Source organism: Grammomys surdaster, unplaced genomic scaffold (assembly GCF_004785775.1).
Source record: "Grammomys surdaster isolate TR1022 unplaced genomic scaffold, NIH_TR_1.0 125349, whole genome shotgun sequence".
NCBI lineage: Eukaryota > Metazoa > Chordata > Mammalia > Rodentia > Muridae > Grammomys > Grammomys surdaster.
In genome coordinates this window covers 187,131-202,452 of record NW_021620222.1, presented here as the reverse complement: position 1 = coordinate 202,452, position 15,322 = coordinate 187,131, and the positions used below count along the sequence as shown (strand labels likewise).

Sequence of the window (15,322 nt, the reverse complement as noted above, 5' to 3'; positions counted from 1 at the left end):
TACCCTCCACTGCTTCCCATCTCCATGGCAACGGTGCAGGAGCCGGGCCTGGTGTGGGGTGGGAGGGACCAGACCAGACATTCTGCTTTCCGGTTCTAGAGTGGGGAGTAGGGGGTGGCAAACAGGAGAGAAGAGGACTGCATTTGGAAAGGAGCCGCCCCTCAGTAGGCCACTTTGAGAGGGACGACCCTCCGCATCTCCTGGTCCCCCATATTCTTGCAGCTCACTCCTTAGCCTCCTCCCCAGACACCCCACCCAATCCAAGTTCTCCTCAGTGGAGCCGCCAGTACCAAGCCGTGCCAGCCCACCCACCCTGCTGTGCCATTCCTGAAACACCCACAGGTCACCTGCAGCTGCCCACACCCACCCAGGCCACCACAGCTTGTCACCTGGACCTTCCAGCCAGAGCCAGGGCCAGCCTCCCTATCCACCCACACATCCTCTTCACACGCCCCAGTAACCTCTCATTGGTCCCTTGGGCACAGCTCAGGGGAACTTCTCTTTTCTGTTCATCCACCCCCACCCGTGTCCCTCCATCCCCTACAGGGACAGCTCATTCCCCAGCAGCAGCCCTCTAAACATGTGGTCAGCCACACTTCAGTGAAGTCACCAGCTCTCGGGCACCTCCTGCTGCCCCAGGCTCAAAACTCACACCTCCATCTCGCCTTTACTATAAAAGTCAGTCTCCACCTCCCTGGGGTGTAGGGGCCAGGCTCTGGCCAGGAGGGCAGGATGCCGGGGTGGATTGGTCCACCTGTCTGTCCTTAGCTAATTTTAGCTTCATTTTTTTGTAGCTTGACAAAGTGGGCCACTAGCTCCCGCGGTGATTCTGTGATTTCTAGGACACACTGGGTCAGCCACAAAGTGGAGCGCAGGGGGGTGGGGGCTGCAAGCAGGGCCAAGGACAGGGAGGAGAAAGGTGCCAGGAAGGCTGCAGAGGTGGTGCAAGCTTGTCTGTGCAGAGGGCTGAGGGCATGTCTAGGCTCCCTTGCCTCTCAGGGCAAAGCGAACAGACTGCCCCTGTGTCCGTCTACTGAGTGGTAGTGGTGGCCTCTGAGTGGCTCTTCAGTGAGGATCACCCTTGCTTTGCCCAGCTGCCTGTGATGCTGCTGTCCCCCGTCGCCCCGTGGCCCCACGATGACCCACAGCCCCGCGACAAGCGAGGACGAGGAACGCCACAGTGCCAGCGAGTGTCCCGAGGGGGGCTCAGAATCAGACAGCTCCCCAGACGGGCCAGGAAGAGGCCCCCAGGGGACCCGGGGCCGGGGCAGCGGAGCACCTGGTAACCTGGCCTCTACTCGAGGCCTCCAGGGACGCTCCATGTCTGTCCCTGACGACGCCCACTTCAGCATGATGGTTTTCAGGATTGGCATCCCTGACTTGCACCAGACGGTGAGTGGCTACTCACCTGTCAGCTGACAAACACATTGGCCAAGTCTTTCCCCACCCTCAATCCCAGATCTAGCTGGAATCTTACTCCTTTTCCAACCTACCCTTAACCCTCATATCCTTGACCCAACCCAGCCCTGGTCATTCTATCTCCCACCAGAAATGCCTGCGCTTCAACCCAGATGCCACCATCTGGACAGCCAAACAACAAGTACTCTGTGCCCTGAGCGAGAGTCTACAGGATGTGCTTAACTACGGACTGTTCCAGCCAGCCACCTCAGGCCGGGATGCCAACTTCTTGGAGGAGGAGAGACTTCTAAGAGAGTACCCTCAGTCCTTTGAGAAAGGGGTACCCTACCTGGAGGTGAGGCCACAGAACTCTTAACAGAAGTCATGCCCTGGAGCACATCCACTCCAACTCCAGAAGAACCCCCAGTGGGCTCTTCAAGACTTCTGAGTCCAAATCACCAGCTGAGTTTCCTCCAATGGTGTCCTTTCCTCTCCCTAAGCTCTTTATACCATCAAATGAGAGAATCCCAACTATATAGTCATTCTAGAACATTCCATGTATGTGGGGGATTCCATGTATGTATCCATGCTTATACTTACAAGGTAGGGGTTATAGTGCCATAGGCCTTGATGACCTGGTACTCTTGGAAAGGTCACCCTACCTACACCCATTTCCATGCTAACTCTGAACTCATTCCGGGAGGCTGAGAGGGTGATCAGACATTGCTCCCAAAAAAGAATATGATAAGTCTGTGTTCCCTCATATCCCACCCCTGGCCTCAGTTCCGCTACAAGACCCGAGTCTACAAACAGACCAACCTGGATGAGAAACAGCTGGCCAAACTGCACACAAAGGTGAGAGTGCCCTGCTGCCCCCTGCGCCCAGAGCACCCTGTCCATCACCTTCTTTTCCAGTCTCTCCTCTGCAACCATTCCCTCTGCCAACCCCTCAGTTACGCCAAGTCCCCTACTTAACTTTAAGGGTGCATCCTGTTTGGAGACACCCATTCATCTCCATTATAACCCCTTCCCACTTCTCTCTGTGACCTCACCTGCTCAGACCAATGCCATCTGTGCCTGGTGAGTGCATGGGTGGTGCTGGTGCTGCTGGTGCTGCTGGTGAAGTGGATGGGTGCACGTGTGAAGGTCAGAGGTCGACTTGGGGAAGTCAGTATTCTCTTTCCACCATAGGGATTCTGAGGCTGGAACTCTTGGTCGGGCTTGGTGGCAAGCACCTTTGTCTGATGAGCCATCTCAGTGACTTTGCTTTACGTTTAATACGGTCTTTTACTGGCTCACCACCTAGGCCAGACTAGCTGACCAGGAAGCCCTGGAGAAATGTGTCTCCACCTTCCCAGAACTGAGGTTACAAGTGCACACAATCACCTCTTACGTGGGTTCTGGAGAATCAAACTTGGGGCTCCATCCTTGCCAAATAAGCTTTACTCCCAGCCCTTCAATCTGTTCTTTTAATTCTGCCTTTTCTGCTCAGGAACACTTAGGGCCCCCTTCTTACCCTGCATCAGACAATTTCCTGCCTGGGTAGTATTTCATAGACACTCACGTTCCCCAGCCCTGTGCCTGTGTCCCCACAGACTCTGCCCTTTTTTTTCTCAGCCACATTTATTCTGTTTGGTCCTTTCCCTCCTGACCTTGGGAAATATCTCCCCTGTGTCTGACCTGGCCGTCTAGGAGCTGGGAGGAAGTTAGGAGGCTCATCTGGCCCGAAGGAAGTAATTCTTGACATTTAATGGAAAGAAATTCCCCCAATCAGTTCCCCCCCCCAGGCTTCTCTCTCCCACACCACCCACCCCCATCCTTCCCCCTCCATGCCTTCTCCTCTCTACCTGTGCCATCCACGTTGGGAGCCAGTGGCTGTGTACAGCTCCTGTGTACATGTGACAGTGTGAACAGAGTCACATCGCCAAAACAGCACAAAAATTCCATTGCATCTTTTTCTAACATTTTCTTTATTTTTAATCGCGAGTGAGTGTGTGTGTGTGTGTGTGTGTGTATACATACGTATATGTGAATGCAGCCACCCAAAGAAGCTAGAAACATTAGATGCCCAGGAGCTGGCATTACCTGCCATTGGTGGGTGCTGGGAAATAAACTCGGGTTCCTCTCTAAGAGCAGTAAACATTCTTAACAGTTCAGCATCTCTCTAGCCCCAATAATATCTTTTTAAAAATTATATTTGTTTATTTCTTTATTATTGTATGTGTCTGGTGGTAGGGTGGGGTGGCATGTTCATGTCATGGCTCACATGTGGAAGCCAGACATGAACTCAGTTTTCTCCAGTGTGTTCTGGGGAATCAAATTCAGGTTAGCAGCCTTGGCCACAAGCACCTTTACTACTGAGCCACCTCACCCCAGACTGTGGTATTTTCATTTTTTTTTTGTTGTGGATTGTGTATCAAAACAGTAACATTAAGGATATATTCCTTTAAGAACACTTGTCATCAGGATGGATTTCAACACAGTTCACAGTTTCCTTTTGTCTTGAAGTTTTTATTACTGTAAAGAGACACCATGACCTCATCAACTCTAATAAAGGAAAACATGTTATTGGGTCTGGCTTACCGTGTCAGAGGTTTAGTCCCCTTCCATCATGACGAGAAGCTTGGCAGTGTGCAGGCAGACGTGATGCTGGAGAGGTAGCTGAGAATTCCATATCTGCATCAGACATCAGGAGGAGAGAGTGAGCCACTGAACAGCTTGAGCATCTGAGACCTCGTACTCCCAGTGGCATACTTCCTCCAGTAAAGCCATGACCACTCCAAAAATGCCATTCCCTGTGAGCCTGTGGGGGCCATTTTCATTCAAACTACCCTTCTGTTTTAGAATATTACTTTGAAGACAGGGTCTCACTGTGTAGCCTAGGTGTGTCTGGAACTCACCATGCTCCTGTCTCTGCCCCGAGTGCTGAGATGAATGACATGACCCCACCACACCAGACTTCCTTTCTGCCTTTGCAAAGGGTTGGCCGTGTATTTCCCCTAGGTAATGCTGGGTCTGATTGTAGCTTTCTTCACTCGGTCTCCCTGATCTCCCTGACAGCCCTGTCTTTCTTTGTACACAATTTAGACCGGGTTGAAGAAGTTCCTAGAATATGTGCAGCTCGGGACGTCTGACAAGGTGGCGAGGCTGCTGGACAAGGGGCTGGACCCCAATTACCATGACTCAGATTCAGGAGGTAGGAAAGGGTATGGGCCATGAAGGACGGGGTGAGGAGTAGGGTTGGGTAGAGAGGCCCGGGACACCACCTCAACCCGAGAGGGTGAGACTGAGGGACCAAAGGTTATTGGGGGCTGAGCTAGGAGGCCAGGGGTAGAGTCTAAAGGTGAAGGCAAAAAGTTCTGGAGGTGGAGGCAAAAGGCCCACCTCTGAAGGTCTTCTCTTGCCCTTCAGAGACACCTTTAACCCTGGCGGCCCAGACTGAAGGCTCAGTAGAGGTGATTCGGACACTGTGCCTGGGCGGGGCGCACATAGACTTCAGGGCCCGGGATGGCATGACAGCACTCCATAAAGCTGCATGTGCTCGGCACTGCCTGGCACTCACGGTGAGGCTGCTGAGGTCCCGGATGCTGGGGGCCTTTCTCCTTCCATTTTTATTTCTCCAACCCTACTCTCTTCATTTCTATTCAAAAAATCCCCCTGATGTAGATCCCTATAACCCTAGCATTCAGGAATTCAAGACTGGCCTAGGTCACATGACATCCTATCTCATTGCTTCGCAACCCAAACAGTCCCTCTCTGTCCCTACCACAAAGTCTGTTTCCACACAGTGACAAATATGCAGTTCCTGCTGTCAGTCTTCCAGATGCCCCAGCTTGGTCTAGAAGTTGGTTGCGACTGAGCCCGGGTAAATCTCCCTCACCAAAGCTTCCTCCCTGAGCACCCAGAATGGCCCCCTTCCCTCTGCCCAGCCAATGCATACCCTACCTCAGTCTTCCTAAAGTACCTGCCCTTAAGAGCCCTAGAACACAGGAAATGAGCTCCTGCTACTTAGGGAAACCATCTCCAAGTACATCCTGAAGCTGCCCCGCCCTCCACCCTTTCTGACCCAGCACTTCACTTACCAGCACACACACTGTCTCAGAGGCAAATCCAGACCCTCCTCACACCTCAGATGCAGAGAACACCTTCCAGAAACTGAGTGAGGAGGTACAAGCCTGGTGCCTCAGCACTGGGGAGGTGGAAGAAAGAGGATGAGGAGTGTAAAGTCTTCGTAGCCAAGATCTGAAAACACACACACACACACACACACACACACACACACACACTACATAGTGATCTGATGTTAACAGGGGCATCATGAGACCATGAGACTCTCTCAGCAAAAAAACAAAATGTGCTTTCCCAAACAAATTATCCCTCCTCTGTGCCCACAAAATGCACAGAACAAATTAGTATGCAGTGTGTGTGTGTGTGTGTGTGTGTGTGTGTGTGTGTGTGTGTATACATACAGGCACATGTGTGTGTGACCTATGAGCAGGAATTTACAATGTGGCAGCCAGAGGATAATGTCAGCTACCAATCTTCAGGAACTAGCCACCATATTTCTCCAGATGGAGCTTTCGCTGGTACTCAGGGCTCCCCAGTTAGGTTTGTCTGGCCGGCCAGCAAGCCACAGAGATACACCTGTCTCTGCCTCCCCAGTGTTGAGATTGCAACAGTGTGTCAGTTTTTTTACATGGATTATTGAGATCACACTCAGGCCTTCACGTTTACGTGGCAAACACTTTACTAACTGAGCTGTCCATCCGCAGCCCCTGCATGCAGTCTAACTTTATAATATTCTTTTTCTTCTGCTTCTACCAGGTCAACTGATCCCTCTTTAGGCATAGGTCAGGATAGGCTGCTTCCAAAGATTGAGACACACCCATATTCACAGATGCCCAGTTCACTGATGACCCCTCTTTTCACAAACATTTGGCATGAACAATTGCCTTTTATAGCTAGAACCAATGGATATTTCTGCGTGCGCGCGCGCGTGTGTGTGTGTGTGTGTGTGCGTGCCTGTCTGTCTGTCTGTCTGTCTGTCTGACAGTCTGTGTGGTTTCAGATCTTTGCTATCAAGGCTATCAAATTCCTTAACCACTGGTCACACCAGGCTGTTTAGTTTTAAATTAATTTAAATGGAATAAAATTAAAATCATACTTCCTTGGACTCACCAGCCAGCCAGGTGCTCATCACCCTTCTGTGGCCACCATGTTGGATGACACCACTGGGGACAGTTCATTGTAGTGTCTTACTGTACAGGGACGCTTGCTATGGGCTGTCTGCACAGGGACAACTGTCACACTTGTTCGTATACAAGCTTAAACTCCTCCCCCTTCTGCACCCTTTCTCTCTTTCCCCTAGAAGCCCCACCCTCAAGGAGGCTGGCTCAGTCTTGGTTCACCCCGTGCTTCCCTTTCCTAGGCTTTCCTTCTCTGAGTGTCTGTATAGTGCTCCTGCACCTGATCGGGGACATTCTTAACACATAGGCCTCCATCTTTCCATGTCTTCCCTACAACTTTGCCATGAATTGGGAAGCCTATGGTCGAGGACACCCTCCGTGGCTCATCAAAAGTCACCCACTAGAGAAAGGTTGAGCTGCATGTCAGAGCGAGAGATTCTGTGACACCATCTGCCTTGTCTCCTCATTGTTCTTAAAGGCTAGGACTAGTGCAGACTGGGACAAAGCCTGGCTCACAGTTTACGGACTATCAGAGGGGCTAGAGAGAGAGATGGTGCAGTCAGTGGAGTCTGTGCAAGCATGAGAACTTGAGTTCAGTCTCTAGCACACAAGCAGAAAGGCAGAGTGTAGTGGCATGTGCCTGTAATGTCAGTGCCAGGGAGGTAGAGACAGAAAGATTCCTGGGCCTTACCAGTCAGCTATTCCATCTGGATCGGTGAGCTCTAGGCTCAGTGAGAGACTCTGTCTCAAAAAATACAGTGGAGAACAATTGAGGAAGACTCTTAGCATTGATTCCTGGTCTCCTCTATGTGCCAGCACACACACACACACACACACACACACACACACACACACACACACGCATTGGAGCAGAAATGAGATAAATATGAACCTATATTGGTCATTCAAGGCTTACCTCCCTACCAGCCCCTTGAAACTAGAGCTGCCGTCTGTCCTTTCTTCCTGAGTTGTCTGTCCCTCCTTAGGCACTTCTGGACCTTGGGGGCTCCCCCAACTACAAGGACCGACGAGGGCTGACCCCCCTGTTCCACACAGCTATGGTGGGGGGAGACCCCCGCTGCTGCGAGCTACTTCTGTACAACAGAGCCCAGCTGGGCATTGCAGATGAGAACGGCTGGCAGGAAATCCACCAGGTATCCAGATTCAGTCCCAAGCACTGGGGAAGCTTAGATAACTGGGCTCTGCATCATCCAGCAGGCTGGGATGTGAAAGAGATGCAGATTTCCTTACAGAAAGAGGAGTGAAATTTCCTCAAAGAGGAAAAGGAAGAAAGAACTCCAGGAATAGATGAATGGATGAGGCTGGTTGCTTGATTTGCCTGAAGGGCTGGCCTGGAGTATTTATACAGTGAAGTAACTGAATGCTTAGAGTTAGGAAGCTAAAGTCCTGGTCTCTGACAAGAGTAGGAGCAAAAAATAGAAGGGGATGTGGATGCTGAGATTTCTGATCTCAAGGAAGAAGGCCTTGGTTTCAGATGAGGTCTAATCAGGCCCATGCTCTCCCTGTACCCTCAGGCCTGCCAACGAGGGCACTCTCAGCACCTGGAACACCTGCTCTTCTATGGGGCTGAGCCTGGAGCCCAGAATGCCTCAGGAAACACGGCCCTGCACATCTGTGCTCTCTACAACAAGGTCAGCCCAAGCAATATCTACCTGCCCCTTCAAAGTCACATGCTTCACACCAGTTCAAGCCCTCTCCACTCAAACCTCCTAGCTCTGCAACCTCTGTTCATTTACCATTTCCATCCATCCATGCATCCATCCATTCATCTACCCATCCATGCATCCATCCATCCATCCATCCACTCATCCACCCACTCATCCACCCACTTATCCATTCATAGACACACACACTCATTCATTCACCCATCCACCCACCCATTCATCAGTACATCTACGAACTTGTCTGCCCATCCATCCACCTATCTATCTATCATCCATCCACCCACCCATCTCCCATCTACAAACCTATCTATCTACTTATCCATCCATTCACCTACCTACTCACACATCCATCTACCTATGTACTCACTTATCCATCTCTCTGTCTACCCGCCCATCTACCCAACCACCCATCTTTTATCCATCCATCCACCCACTCATCTTCATACATACATACATACATACATACACCCATAATCATCTATCAATCCATCCACCCATCCACCTACACATCCAGACATCCACCCCATAAACCCATCATCCATTCATTTATTCATCCATCCACCCATCATCCATCCAGCCATCATTCACTCATCTGCCCATCATCTTTAATGAGCTTCTTCTCTGTGTCTGGCTCCAAGCTTTATTCTGAACTTCTGGTCTAATCCTCGGTGCTCAGTAAAGTTGTGGAGAATCATGTTCCCTTGAGAGCCATGTCTGGACTTGAGTGTTGGTGGGTTTCTGAAGGATGTCCATAGGCAGATGGGTGGAAAAGAGTGCTCAAGGAAGGGAGCAAAGCTGTGTACAAGACAAGAAGCTGGGCACATTAAGTCTTTGCAGGAGGCAGAGCTGTGAACACAGTGCAGCCTGGGGATGAGAGTGTTGTATATTTAGCAATTCAATGTTGTATGGAAGGTCCCTCTCCAGGAATTCTGGGGAAAGATGGGTTTTAAAAAGGAGACAAAGGTCTTACCAAGTAGATCTGCTGCCAGCAAGAGTTGAGACCTCTTTGCCACCCAAGCACCAAGAGACCCCAGGTTAGCCAAGCCCCTTGGAGCTTCAGCACCCCTCCCCCCATACACACCACAATTCTTGCCCTTGAAGAGCTGTTTGGGGGCTTCAGGGTAGGAAGGGCAGCACCTCCTGGGATGCTCTGATCTGCTACCCCCTCTTCCTCCAGGAAGTCTTCCAAAACAAGCCCTAGCCCCTTCTGCCTCCTGAGAACTCCCAGTTCTGGGGATATGGCAGGTATCCAAATGCTGCCTTGTGGCAGTGATCAGGATGCTCTGTGCCAAGGGAGGACTGGTGATCCTCAAACCCAGCAATACGGTGCTGGCATTTCCTTCCCACTTGCTACTGCTTTCTCTACTGCTCCTCTGTGCCAGGACCTCTGACTCCGAGGCAGGTGTGTGATGGAAAGGGAAAAAGCCCCAGCTCCACACACTCAGGAAGAACCTCAACAAGTGCCTCACTCTCTGAGGCTTTGTCCTCCCTGAAACGGGAACTGTGTCAGCTGATTGAAAGGGATGAGTGGTCGCATACATTAAGCATTCATCCCTAGAAGACAGCCATGGTAATAATTGTTATTATTAGTATCATCATCAGTGTCAATTGCCAGGATGCGGTCAGAAGGCTGGCATTCATCTGAGCAGGGAAAATTGAGTGCAGAGAATTACACAGCAGCCACTGTTCCCCAGTGAGGGCCAGATGAGCATGTTGTTTTTCCCTCAGTTTTCCCCCACCAGTCCCCACCATCTGTGAAATGGGTCAGTCATGAATATGCTTCATACAAAAGGTCAAACAGGTGAACATTCTGCTTGCTATTGGATCCAGTGGATGATTGGCAAATATGAGTTCATCGTCCACTTCTCTCCCTGTCTTCCCTCTGTTCATCCTAGGCATCCAGCTGCCCGTGGGCACATCAATATGCCCATTCACCACCTATCCTCTACCCATTTGTTCACACACCCACTCACCCGCCCACCCGCCCATCCATTCATCCATCCACCTACTCACCATCTATCTATCTGCCCTTCATTCATCTAACCACCCATTCAACCATTACCAATGCATCCATCTCTTCATCCACACACCCACTCACCCATCTATCCACCCTTCCACCCATCTGTCTGTCCACCTCTCCACCAGTCAGTAAATCCATCCATCCATCCATCCATCCATCCATCCATCCATCCTCCTGGCAAAGGTCAGGTTCCCTAGGCTATGAGCCTCTCAAGGGTGGGAACAGGATCTGGCAGATTCTGGTTCTATCCCAGCCTCCCAGAACATGGTAATTCTCTTACATCCATGCGCCCATCTCTGAACCCGCCATCCACTTATATACTGTCTGTCCATTCACCCGCCTACCTGGCCCGGGTCTGACCTTCACTCTTTGCTGTCTGTTCCCTTAGCCCTGTGGTGTGTACATGTGGCCCCTGCTGGTGGTTCAGTCCTAGACTGTGTTACTTTCTCAAGAGTGGGGAGAGAATCTCCTAGACTGGTCCGCCCCAAGCCCCCAACACATCGTAATCGTCACTGCACTGTGTGCAGTGAGCAGATGAATGAATGCATGACGGATGGAATGAGTGATGGCACTGTGGATGGATCTCCAGCAGAACTATGCACAGCTCTGGGCTCAGAACTCTTGACAGGTGGCTGCTGGTTTTGGCAGATTGAATGACTCAACAAATGAATGAATAATTGAGTGGCTTGAGCAAATGAGCTGTGATTGGCAGCTCCACATTTTCCATCTTTATCTCTTCCAAGTACATTTGTTGAGCACCTACTGTGTGCTTGGTACCAGGTGCTGGGGATGGGAGATGAATCAGAGATGATGCCAGCCCCAGGGAAGATGAAGGAAGCTCTCAGCCTGGTGGATGTTAAATATTCTGTGAGATAAGTGCTAGTTTGTAAATAAGCACAAGATTCTTCAGGTGCACAGTGCAGGGAGCTATTCACTAAGACTTGGATGTTTAAACTTGGTCAGACACAGGATAAACTAGGGAGCTTGAGAACCATGATTATGACTCCATGTCGTTCCTGGTGGACTGTGGGGGGCATGAAAGCATGCAAAAACACACATATGTGGCAGCATGGGAATATGCAGTTGTACATGCATGTGGTTGGTTGCACATGCTTACATACAACACAGTCAGAATGCAAACTGGACTTGCTTTGTTATCCAGCAAGTGATGTTAGCAGTCAGACCCAGACACACAAACACTAGGGTCTGAAGGCCAGGGTCACACCCTGCTTGCTCCAGTAACTGGCTGCAAGGATATAGGCACAAATGTTGCATGTCTGATCCCATTCTGTAGAATAGGCCTGGATTGAGTGCAAAGTATGCACTTAGTGAGGTTCCTGTGTAGTAGGTATGATAAAGAGGCACGTCAAAACTCACACGGAAGGGAGCTAGAGAGGAGTGCAACCGAAGGCACGTCAAAACTCACACGGAAGGGAGCTAGAGGGGAGTGCAACCGAAGGCCCATGGAGGTTTGTTCAGGCCAAGACAAAAGTCAGACGACATTCTTCTGCTGAGTAAATGCTTCTGGACAATTCCTGTAGTCTGGGTACTGCTATATGAGGTTGGTGTCATGCACCCATGCCTCTGTGTGACCTACCAGGGAAGAGAGCAGTTAGCATAGAATATGGAATAGCTGACATATCGTTCTGAAGGAAATGGGTTAATATTGGCTTAGAGAATGCTTATCCATGCAAGTGAGTCAGAAAGAGATAAGGATATGTGAACGAATTCCTGTCACACTCAGGCTGGACAAGCAGCTCACCATGCATTTGAGGCCAGCATGGGTTGCACAGCTAGTCCAGGCTATCCCAAAGCCTTGTCTCAGGCAAACAACAAAAGACAGATCAGTGAGGGAAGAGCTCTCTGAAAAGACTGTGCTTTAGTAAAACCCAAATGAAGTGAAAGTGTGTTGTGTAGAAATCAACGGATCGAGAATTCCAAACACTCTCTAGATCAGTAGGGTGCAAAAGCCCTTGAGCAGAGGCCTGTCTGTTACGTGAGGAAGTAGCCAACGTGCTTGGAGCAAGGGAATGTGATAGGTATTGAGGTTGAGGTGGGATAGCCAAGCAGGTTGTTTGGGTGAGGCCTTGGGTCATTTCAGAGACCAAGTTTAGTTCACAGTGATGGGGAGTGCTAGGTGACAGATAGGGATGTGTATGTCCCCTATTATCTCCCACCTGGCTTCCTACCCTTTATATTGAGTGTACTATTCCTTCTAGGTCTGGCAGAGAGTGCAATTAAGACAGACCTAGGGCACTGGGGATGATGGCTCAGCGCTTAAAAGCACTCACATGCAAGCATGAGGACATAAGTTCAAATCTCAAGAACCCTTGTAAAAACAGATATGGTAGTCTGAATACGTGATTCCTTCTCCTATAGGGAAAAGGCAAGTAGAGACAAAGAACCCACACACACACACCAAACTCGTGAACCAACGTGCCTGACATAGGCAGCATCAACTAAGAGACCTTGTCTCAAACAAGGCAAACAGGAACATTCCTTGTCTTCTGACCTCCACGTGAGCATTGTCACTCAGAGGAGCACATGTGCACACCATACACACATCATCCCCACACACAGACACGCATGCACAAATATAGACATGGAATGGAATCCTTCACCAGCCACATGACCTTGAATGATGCTGAGAGCTTCATTTCCTCCTCTTTGAGATAGCCACAGTGATCTCTGCTGGGCAGCTCAGCTCCCTTCTGAAGCTTGGTGCCTGGCACACAAGCAAGGAGCCCTTCAAAGAGCTCAGAGGTGCTTCTGTCTACATGGGATACTTAGCCACATCTGGAGCCCAACCCCCTTAGCAGGAGACATATTCTGGAATGTGGTTGTAGCAATGAGAGATACTCAGCGCCTCAAAGGGTGGAGAGAACAGTATCCCAACCCCAGCTCAGATCTAGGCTGCTCCAGAATGACCCTTAGAAAAAGGTAGCTGCCTCTCCTCAACACAGCAGACACGTAAGGGACAGGAAGCAGGGAATATTTGTGTCTGCAGCAGTTTATTCTAATCTGATGTTTCTAAAATATTATCACTTCAATATGAAATCAACATAAAATTCTAGAGATATATTTTTTCCATCCTGAGTCCTTGGAACTCCATACTTACACTGTATTGAATCCAGAACTTGCATGTGTCAGGCAAGCATCTGCACTGAGCCGTTTCCCCAGCCCCTCACTGGGGGACACCAGGCACAGGCTCTGCAACTGGTCTACATCACAAGCTCACTTTTTACTTTTTATCTTGAGACAGCATTTTGCTAAGTTGCCCACACTGTCCTTGACCTTGTAATCCTCCTGCCTCAGCCTCGGAAGTAAACTAGTATGACAGATGTGAGCCACCAGGCCTAGCTTCCTAGCGTATTTTATGTACATAGTCCCTCTCTCCTCTGACTGACCACACTTAAAGAGTGAGCTGCATTGTCGAGGGGCTGCAGTCCTGGGCAGTGCTAGTTTAGGCCAGAGTATTTCTGAAGTCCCCAGCACCACAGCTATGTCATTCACGCTAACTTACTATTTATTTTCCTTTCCTCCTGGACCACTGGCTGCCGCTGTCAGGAGACCTGTGCCAGGATCCTCCTTTATCGTGGAGCAGACAAGGACGTGAAAAATAATAATGGACAGACACCCTTCCAGGTCTGCGGTTCTGGGTTAACAGGCAGTGCAGGGACTGGGAGAGGGACACAGAGGGCCAGGGGCCAAACGCACTGGCTGTGACGGATGCTGCAAGGAGATCACGGTCCGGGAGAAGGGAGAGGGTGAGCGGGTCAGTGGTGTGTGTGGATGGCCAGTTGATGAGTAGACGGCTGGGTTAGAGGAGTTCAGGACGTCTCCTGTCCATGCTCTCTCCTGAGCACCCACCTCCCGGCACCCCTCCTACAGGTGGCTGTGATTGCTGGGAATTTTGAGCTGGGGGAACTGATTCGTAACCATCGAGAACAGGATGTGGGTGAGTGAGAAGAAGTTGGAGTAAGGGAGGAACTGAGGGTTCACATTGGGGATTACAGAGTTGGTGGCCTGGTTGAAGGGTGTCAGAAGGGGACACAGACGGCTGAGGAATGGTGGGGGAATAACCCAGCGTGTCACCCACCCTCACTGTCTCATCTCTATTTTTCTCTCCTACCACCGCTTGCCCTCATGGTCCCCACCTGCCTTTGTTTCCCCATCCTACCTGCCTGCCCCTGACCACCACTGTTCACTCTCAGTACCCTTCCAGGAGTCCCCCAAGTATGCAGCCCGGCGTCGGGGACCCCCAGGTGCAGGGCTGACTGTACCCCCAGCGCTGCTGAGGGCAAACAGCGACACGAGCATGGCGCTGCCTGACTGGATGGTGTTTTCGGCCCCGGGAGCCTCATCCTCTGGGACCCCTGGCCCTACCTCAGGACCCCAGGGCCAGTCACAGCCCTCGGCCCCCAGCACCAAGCTCAGTAGTGGGACCCTCAGAAGTGCCAGCAGCCCCCGAGGTGCCCGGGCACGCTCCCCATCCCGGGGGAGACATCCTGAAGACGCCAAGAGACAACCTCGAGGCCGGCCCAGGTAGGCAGGACTAAGCCCCCCCCCCCAAACTAGCCATTCTAGCACCCACACAGCCAGCCCTGCTGCCCACCTTCTGTCCCAAGTGTGGTGGGTCCCATACCTACCTGCAGCTCTAATTGTCTCATGGGTAAAATGAGGGCGTGAGGGGGGTACCTGGCCTCACTGGCGTGCGAGAGAGAGCACTAGAAGAAAAAGACTGCAACCTATGAGCACAGACAGATGGCAGGGTGAGGAGAGAGGAAACGGCAGGAATAGGGCCTTGGGGTGAGCATGGACATTAGAAACAATCTACGAGACGGTTCAGGGAGGGGAAACTGGGATCTGAGAGGACAGGAGAAGGAGTCGTTTCTGCGGTAAGGATGTCAGGAAGAGAGGGAGGCCCACCAGGTGTGTCCCAGGTCCCAAGGAAGTGGAGAAGGCTGGAAACAGTTAGCTGTAGCCTTGGACCTGCCCCAGGAGGGAGCTAGGAGTCACTGAAGGCTCATGAG

General features: G+C 51.0%; 1 protein-coding gene across 1 annotated transcript in view; it reads left to right on the top strand.

The window, feature by feature from the left end:
- Positions 1–15,322, top strand: part of Shank1 (SH3 and multiple ankyrin repeat domains 1) — a 48,635-nt gene that overhangs the window by 1,310 nt on the left and 32,003 nt on the right. The window contains exons 2-11 of the mRNA XM_028785801.1: positions 1,095–1,392; positions 1,550–1,753; positions 2,182–2,253; positions 4,486–4,594; positions 4,810–4,961; positions 7,571–7,738; positions 8,120–8,236; positions 13,857–13,934; positions 14,181–14,247; positions 14,504–14,834. Coding sequence (XP_028641634.1) covers positions 1,138–1,392; positions 1,550–1,753; positions 2,182–2,253; positions 4,486–4,594; positions 4,810–4,961; positions 7,571–7,738; positions 8,120–8,236; positions 13,857–13,934; positions 14,181–14,247; positions 14,504–14,834 — 1,553 coding nt within the window. The 5' untranslated portion in view covers positions 1,095–1,137. The remainder of the gene's footprint in view (positions 1–1,094; positions 1,393–1,549; positions 1,754–2,181; positions 2,254–4,485; positions 4,595–4,809; positions 4,962–7,570; positions 7,739–8,119; positions 8,237–13,856; positions 13,935–14,180; positions 14,248–14,503; positions 14,835–15,322) is intronic.